General features: G+C 60.6%; 1 protein-coding gene across 1 annotated transcript; it reads right to left on the bottom strand.

Moving 5' to 3' along the window:
• Window positions 1-355: 355 nt before the first annotated feature.
• Window positions 356-856, bottom strand: LOC135981201 (uncharacterized). The gene has a single exon (XM_065582457.1). The coding sequence runs from the start codon at window positions 854-856 to the stop codon at window positions 356-358; it is 501 nt and encodes a 166-aa protein (XP_065438529.1).
• Window positions 857-8,616: the final 7,760 nt, after the last annotated feature.

Below are 8,616 nucleotides of genomic sequence, written 5' to 3'. Positions count from 1 at the left end.
AGGGTCACTTAGCCAGTGACCTGGGGAAGTTCAGGGTCCCCGCCCCATGATAAAGCATCCGCTATAACATTGGCACTCCCCCTCACATGGACCACCTCCATGTCATAACCCTGGAGGAGCAGGGCCCACCTCAGCAGCTTGGCATTAGCCCCTTTCATTTGGTGCAGCCACGTCAGGGGCGAATGGTCGGTGTACACGGTGAAGCGCCGCCCAAATAGACATGGCTGCAGTTTTTTAAGGGCCCACACCATGGCCAGGCATTCCTTCTCTATGGCCGCATAGTGCTGCTCCCGGGGCAGCAGCTTCTTGCTCAGGTTCACAATGGGGTGTCTCTCTCCCTTAGTATCAGTTTGCATCAGCACCGCCCTGTGTCCGAGGCGTCGGTGAACACCAGGAAGGGTTTGTTAAAATCCGGGTTTACCAGCACCGGGTCCTGGATAAGTGCCCCCTTCAGCGCACAGAGAGCCCTCTGGCACTGCTCAGTCCAGACCACCTTGTCCGGCTTTCCCTTTCGACACAGCTCCGTGAGGGGTGCTGCCAGGGAGCTAAAGTGGGGCACAAACCTCCGGTAGTACCCTGCCATCCCAATGAAAGCCTGGACCTGCTTCTTAGTCTGGGGGGCGGGCCAGGCCTTGATTGCTTCCACTTTGGCCGGCTCCGGCTTCAGGTGGCCACCCCCCACCTTGTGGCCCAGGTATAAAACCTCTGCCATCCCCACCTTGCACTTTTCAGCTTTTATGGTCAGTCCTGCATCCTGGAGGCGACCCAGCACTCTCTTCACCTGGGACACATGTTCCTCCCAGGTCTGGCTAAAGACACAGATACCATCAATATATGCTAATGCAAAGCCCTCCATCCCCCTTAGTAACTGATCCACCAGGCGCTGGAAGGTGGCAGGTGCCCCCTTGAGGCCGAAAGGCAGGACCAGGCACTCGAAGAGCCCTATTGGGATGGTGAAGGCAGACTTCGCCCTGGCCTACGGGTCCAAAGGCACCTGCCAGTAGCCTTTGGTAAGATTAATGGTAGTGAGGTACCGGGCACCCCCCAACTTGTCTAAGATCTCATCAGTCCTGGGCATGGGGTAGGCATCGGACATGGTAATGGCATTGAGCTTCCAATAGTCCACACAGAACCGGATCGACGCGTCCTTCTTGGGGACCAGCACCACGGGTGAGGGACAGGGACTGGCGGACGGCTGGATCACCCCTAAAGCCAGCATGTCCCCGACCTCTCTCTCCAGGTCCTGGGCTGTTTTCCCAGTGACCCTGAATGGGGAACACCTGATGGGAGGGTTGGTTCCTGTCTCCACCCGTGGACAGCCAGGTTAGTGAGCCCAGGCCGGCTGGAGAACAGCTGCCGGTATGAATGCAGCACGGCTCTGATCTCTGCCTGCTGGGCAGGGGTTAGCTGGTCTGAGAGGGGAATTGATTCTAGCAAGGGGTTAGCCCCAGCCTCAGGGAGGAGTCCCACCAGGGAGTCCTCTCCCTTCTCCTCCCACTGCCCACACACAGCCAGCACCAACTTCTCCCTGGCCCGGTACGGCTTCATCATGTTGACGTGATACACCCGGTGGCTGTGAGCCCGGTTGGACAGTTCCACCACATAGTTCACCTCGTTTACCTGTCTGATGACCGTGAAGGGGCCGTCCCAGGCCGCTTGCAGCTTGTTCTTCCTCACGGGGATGAGGAGCATCACCTGATCCCTGGTAGCATATGAGCGGGCACGGGCTGAGCGGTCGTACCAGACCTTCTGCTTCCTCTGGGCCCTTGCTAGGTTCCCCCTAGCCAAGCCCATGAGCTCCACGAGCTTTTCCCGGAAAGTCAGTACATACTCTACCACGGATTCCCCATCGGGAGAGGCCTTTCCCTCCGACTCGGCTCTCATCAAGTCCAGGGGACCCCTCACCCTCCTTCCGTACAGCAACTCGAACGGGGAGAACCCTGTTGATTCCTGGGGCACTTCCCTATATGCGAACAGCAGGTGGGGTAAATACTTGTCCCAGTCCTGCGGGTGTTGGTCCATAAAGGTTTTCAGCATCCTCTTTAGGGTCCCATTGAACCTCTCCACTAGCCCGTTGGACTGAGGGTGGTAGGCTGAGGCCCAGGTGTGTCGGACCCCACACTTCTCCCACTAGCACTGGAGCAGGGTCGACATGAAGTTAGACCCCTGGTCTGTAAGGACCTCCTTGGGGAACCCCACTCTGCTGAAGATGGTCAGCAGCACGTCTGCCACGGTGTCTGCCTCGATAGAGGACAAGGCCACCGCCTCGGGATAGCGCGTAGCAAAATCTACCACCACCAGGATGTATTTCTTCCCTGACTGGGTCACCCTGCTGAGGGGCCCCACTATGTCCACGGCCACCTTCTGGAAAGGCTCCTCTATGATAGGCAAAGGTCTCAGCGGGGCTTTACACTTATCCCGGGCCTTTCCCACCCTCTGGCAGGAGTCACAGGTCCTGCAATACTGTCAGATAGCGTCAAAGACCCCGGGCCAGTAAAAGTTCTGCAGCAGCCTCTGCCTGGTGCGCCGGATGCCCTGAAAGGGGGATATCATGGGCCAAGAACAACAGTTTGCGGCGGTACCTCTGGGGAACCACCAGCTGCCTCCTGACTTTCCAAGATTCAGTTCGCCCTGAACCAGTCCATTCCCGGTACAGGAATGCCCTCTCCCACAGGAATCGCCCCCGGCGGTCCTCCCCCTGGGATCCTGCACTGCCGTGGCCAGCCAGGGCCCTCAGTTTCTCCAGGGAGGGATCCACCTGCAGCTCCGTTTGGAATTCAGCTGCTGGGTCTGAGGCCACAGCCCTGGCTGGTGGCGCCTCAGTTTCCCCACCCTGGGACGGAGGCTCCAGCCCAGCCCTGTCGAGCCCTACCCTTGGCGCTTCAGCCCCCGCCTCGGGAGGTCCCGCGCCCCTCGCTGGCTCTGGCTCTGGGTAAGGACCAGAGCGCTATGAGTGCCATCCGGCCAGTTCTCCAAGTCATTACCCATTAGCACCTCGGTAGGCAGGTGGTCGTGCACCCCAACCTCTTTGGGTCCCTCCTTAGCCCCCCATTTCAGGTGTATCCTCGCTACAGGCACCTTGACTGGGGGCCCAAACACTCCCCTCAGGGTCAGGTAGGCATCGGGCACTAGCTGGTCTGGGTCCACCACCTCGGACCGCGCCAGCGTCACCTCTGCACCCGTGTCCCAGAACCCCTGGACACGTCTTCCCCCCACCTCAATGGGGATGATGTGGCAATTGTCCCCCGGAGCCTGTCCCACGCTCACCCGGCGGATTGGGTACGGGCGCTCTGGACCTGGGGCCCCGCCTTCCCCTGCTGGCCTGGCGGTCCCCTCCCCCTGGCACAGCCCTCTCAACTGCAACCCCTGGGCCCGGCGGTGCCCCCTCTCGGTGGGCTTCCACCTAGTTAACACCCCGCGGGTTCTGCTTGGCTGCCATTTCCTTCATCTTCAGGCACTGAGCCACCTTCTGTCCCTTTTGGCCACAGTAATTACACCTCATGTCCCTCAAGTCCCACGATGGGGGTCGCCCCGTCCCAGCAGTCCCGGGCACCCCTGAGTTGGGCTTCCTGGAGTCCCACCTGTGAGAGGGCTCAGGGTGACTCCCCTTATGAGTCCCTGATGTGGGTCTCCCCCCCTACTCCTGATCTACTGTCCACGAACTCATCTGCCAGCGCCCCTGCACTGCGCAGATCTTTGGGCTTCCGATCCACTAGCCACATCTTAAGGTCCGGAGGGCAGATGTCATACAGTTGCTCCAACCCCACCAGGTTATACACATCCTCTGCGGTAGTGGCCCCTGCGCCCTTCCCCCACTTGCGGAGATATTCCCCCAGCAAGTTGGTGACCTCCTTGTAAGAGACACCTGAGGCCTTGCGCACACCCCGGAATCGTTTCCTGTACGCCTCGGGGGTCAGTTCAAACTTCAGCAGCAAAGCCTGTTTGAACAGGTCGTAGTCCCCTGTCGCAACACCATTCATTTGGCTGAACGTCTGTATGGCTTTGGGACCCAGCAGGGGGGTCAGACAGCGAAGCCTGTCTGTGGGGTCAATCTGGTTCAGTTCACAAGCCTTCTCAAAGGCTGTGAGGTAGGCATCAATATCTCCCCCCCGAACTGGGGCAGCAGTTTGGTGTCTAGATTCCCCACACCACTGGCGTCTTGGGGCCCTTCCCCACTTACCCCGTGGCAGGCACTCTTGGCCCGCCTCTCGTCCATCTCCAACTCGTGCTTCCGCTGTTCTACACGGTCCGCTCGTTCTCTCTCTCTGTCCACCACTCTCTGATCCTCTAGCTCCAGCTCCTTTGCTTTCAGCTGCAGCTCCAATCTCCGCAGCTCCTCTAGGGAGGAACCTGACTGGGGTCACCCTGTACTGACTGGGGAGTCAGGTCTGACCCACTCCCGGTCGCTCCCCCGGCTACTCCCCAGCTCTCCGGGCACCCCAGGAGCCCCCCTGGGGTCTGGAGCCTGCGCCTCAGACGGGTCATTCTCTACAAGCTGAGCAATCAGCCGCTCCTTAGTGAGCCTCCCCATGCTCAGCCCCCTCTCCCTGCAGAGACGTGCCAGGTCGCTCTTATGGAGCTGGTTATAGGCCATTTCCAGGCTGGTTCCATTCGATACCCTCGTTCTATCGCTGGCAGCCACTCACTGCAAAGCGCCTGCGCCCGCAGCCAACATCTACAGGGTGCATCCACGAAATGTCCCACTCCTGACACCACGTTGTCATGGACTCACAGATCGTGCCCACTCTTGGCCCCGTGCGGTCCGTGGGGGGGTGCCCCTTTTAGTGAGACAGCCCTTCTCGGGGGTCCACTCTCTCTCGGGGTCAGGCCCCTCCACCTCCTGGAGCCGCACCTCTCGGAGCCTTAGCACGTCTGTCTCTGCCGTGGGCCCCCTCAGGGAGTCCACTCACTCTGGACCCCCGGGGCCTCCACCCCCGAAGGGGTCGATGCCACCCTGTTCTCTAGACCAGAGTGACTCTCAGCCAGCATGAAACAGGAGGGTTTATTGAGAGTTGAACACAGCACAGAAAACTCTCTGAACCTCAGGCCCGGCCTCCCTCAGCACAGTACATCCCAGTCTCCCTGCATCCAGGTGGGCTCTGCCTGCTCCCCTTCTCCAGCCCAGAGCCCCCCTGCTCCCAGCTGGGCATCTGAGATCACCAGCCCCAGGCCCCGCTTCTGTCCATTGTCTTCTCTCCAGGTAAACAGGGTTGTAAACTGGGGCCTCCTCTCCTCGCTTCTGTCCTCTGGCTGGAACCGGCTGGTTAGGTCACTGGGTCCTCACTCTGCAGCCCATTGTCCTCCCATTGGCCAGAACCGGCTGCGTCTCCTCAGCTGGGCCTCTGGGTCACCAGATCGCCAGGTCACCGGTCGCTGGGGTATCCATCCTCCTGGCCATCGGCTGGGTCCCCACGTCCTCTCTCCGGTCCTCTGCAAAACACACTCCCTCTCCCCTCACCTCGTTAAACCAGTAACACCCAGGGAAACTGAGTCCCACCCCCTCTGCATGCAAACCATTGAAACTCCACAGAAAACCCCCCACTTCGTCACAAGAGGTTAAAGCAGGTAAAATATATGGACAGATAAGTCACAGTTTGTAATTCCGAATAGTGTCAGTGATATAATAAACTGCCAGTTTCCCAAAAGTCTTTTCAAGGTAATCAGATTGTCTCTGGGAATTTCTGCTTTGCGTCTAGTGCACTTCCCTGTAAGAGTCCAAACAATCCAGAGATGTAGGATAGGGTTACCATACGGCCTCTTTTTCCCGGACATGTCCGGCTTTTCGGCACTCAAACCCCCGTCCGGGGGGAATTGCCAAAAAGCCGAACATGTCCGGGAAAATGGCGGCTCTGCTCCTCCCCTGACTCTTCGGCTCTGTTTAAGAGCCGGGCAGCCCGAGCGCTACCGGCTTTGGGCAGCCCCCATGCCTCCGGACCCTGCGCTGCCGGAGCCCAGGAGGGGAAGTGCCCGGCTGGGGGCGCAGGGTCCAGAGGCAAAGGGGCTGCCCGAAGCCCAAGCGCTACCGGCTTCACGGTTTGCCGGGCAGCCTCCAGACCCTGCGCCCCCGGCTGGGTGCTTCCCCTCCCGGGCTCCAGCTCCGCTGGGGAAGCGCCAGCCGGGGGCGCAGGGTCTGGGGGCTGCCTGGCAAACCGTGAAGCCGGTAGCGCTCGGGCAGCCCTTTCCCCATGGCTGGGAGTGGGAGGGAGCGGAGTTAGGGTGGGGAAGGGGCGGAGTTGGGGCGGGGCTGGGGGGTGGGGAAATGGGCGGGACCAGGCCCCGTGGAGGGTCCTCTTTTTTTATTTGCTGGGTATGGTAACCCTAATGTAAGATCCTTCCTTGAATCCATACTAGGGTCACTACCCACCACGGACTCCCAGGCCCTGTGCTCTCTTGGCTGCATAAGGCCCCTGGGAGGAACCCCCGTCAGTCTGACAGCCCTCCTCAGGCTCCACAGCTTCCTGGGCCCACACCTCTCTGAGCCATCAGCACATCTGGCTCTGCCGTGGGCCCCTCAGGGAATCCACTCGTGCTGGGCCCCCGGGGCCACCACACCCAGGGGAGCAATGCTGCCCCCCCCGCCAATCTGTAGCCTGCATTGACTTTCCGTCAGCGTAACACAGGTGGGTTCATTGTATGTCTGGACACAGCACAGGCAGTTCTCAGGGGCCTCGGACCTGGCCAGTCTCAGCCCCGTCCAGCTGGGTCTGTCCCCATGCCCATGGCTTCCCACTGCCCTTTGTCCCCAGTCCAGCAGCCCCCTCCTCCCAGCCAACCACCCTATATCCCCTCCCACAACAGCCCTCCTGCGTTGCACCCGGAGCTCTGCCTGGGAGCGCGGCCAAGCCAGCTGGGAATGCAGGGACCCCAGGCAGCCTGTCTCAGCAGAGCAGGGTTTATTGGTCAGCTGGGCGCAGGCCGGGCTGAGCTCAGCACAGAGACGTGAAAGCTGAGATACGGGCCTGCTGGCCAAGCCAGTGCCCCCCAGCCATGTGGCCATGGGCGCCTGCCAGGCTCTGCCTCGCCGCTCCGTTGCCCGGCCTGCCATGGGTTGGTGTCAGCCAGGACTTAACGCCCCGTTCACCCTGCCCCAGACTGGTCCCTGACACACACACACCATGGCTCCTGCTCGGCCCCAAGCGCAGCTTTTTAACCCCGTTGCATCCACTGCAAAGAGGGAAACTGAGGCACGCAGCAGACTCAATTATAAATACTATAGAACAATCCCACTTTCTCATGCTAGCTACAGCAAGGGAACCTGCCTGCTAACTGGTTCCCTCTGACCACAGAGTCAGCCATGAAGAAGATAGAGGATAAGAACATCCTGGTCTTCATTGTAGATGTCAAGGCCAACAAACATCAGATCAAGTAGGCTGTCAAGAAACTGTATGATATTGATGTGGCCAAGGTCAACACATTGATCTGACCCGATGGTGAGAAGCAGGGCCGGCTTTAGGCTGATTCGGCCGATTCCCCTGAATGGGGCCCCATGCCTAGAGGGCCCCGTGCAGCTGTCCACCCCACCCCTGCCCACTTCCCCCTCCTCCCCTGAACGCTCCACCCCCCTTCTCCTCCCCCTCCCCTGCTTCCGCGAATCAGATGTTTGCGGGAAGCCTGAAACAAGCAGCAGGCAGGAGGTAACCTGGGGCGGGGGGGAGGGGGGGGGCGCGAGGAGGGTTCCAGGGAGGCGCAGCGCGGCCCAGTCTGGCCCTGGCCGAGTGCACGGCTCCCTCCAGCCTGGCCCCAGCCGAACGCCCCCAGCCTGGTCCCAGCCGAGCAGCTCCGGCCTGGCCCGGCTCGGGCCCCGCGGCGCCGGTCTTGGCCCCATCCCGGTCCCAGCCCCAGCCGAGCGGCTCCGGCACAGCCCTGGCTGAGCGGCTCCGGCCTGGCCCTGGCCCAGGTCCCGGCCCCTGACCCAGCCCCGGCCAAGCGGCTCTGGCCTGGACCCGGCCCCGGCCGAGCGGCTCCGGCCTGGACCTGGCCCTGGCCAAGCGGCTCCAGGCAGCGCAGTGAGGGGGTGTTGGAAGAGGGCAGGGGAGTTTGGGGGGTTGTGGGGAGGTGGATAGGGGTCAGGGCGACAGAGGGCAGGGAACAGGGGGATTGAATGGGGGCAAGGGTCCCGGGGGCACAGTCAGGAAGGAGCAGGGGTTGGATTGGGGGGCAGTCAGGGGCAGGGGTTCCGAGGGCAGTTGGGGACAGAGAGAAGGGGTGGTTGGATGGGGCAGGGGTCCCAGGGGGCCATCAGGAATGAGAGGAGGGGTTGGATGGGGCGGCAGGGGGCTAGGGTGACCAGATGTCCCGATTTTATAGGGACAGTCCCGATTTTTGAGTCTTTTTCTTGTATAGGCTCCTATTACCCCCCACCCCCGTCCCGATTTTTCACATTTGCTGTCTGGTCATCCTACAGGGGGCAGTTAGGGGACAGGGAAGTGGGGTGGATGGGGCAGGGGTCCCGGGCGAGGGAACGTCAAGACCTTTAGGTAGGGTTAGCATGCATCCGCATACATTATGCAATGTATGCAATATATAATTTTGTTCTTATTTATATAGTTATGAAAAGTAAATAATACACGGAAGAAAGGAAAGGTGTTTTTTTACGTTTTTTTTTTTTTTAAAGTC

This window comes from Chrysemys picta, chromosome 2, assembly GCF_011386835.1.
Source record: "Chrysemys picta bellii isolate R12L10 chromosome 2, ASM1138683v2, whole genome shotgun sequence".
NCBI lineage: Eukaryota > Metazoa > Chordata > Testudines > Emydidae > Chrysemys > Chrysemys picta.
This window is presented reverse-complemented; position numbering and strand designations above follow the sequence as displayed.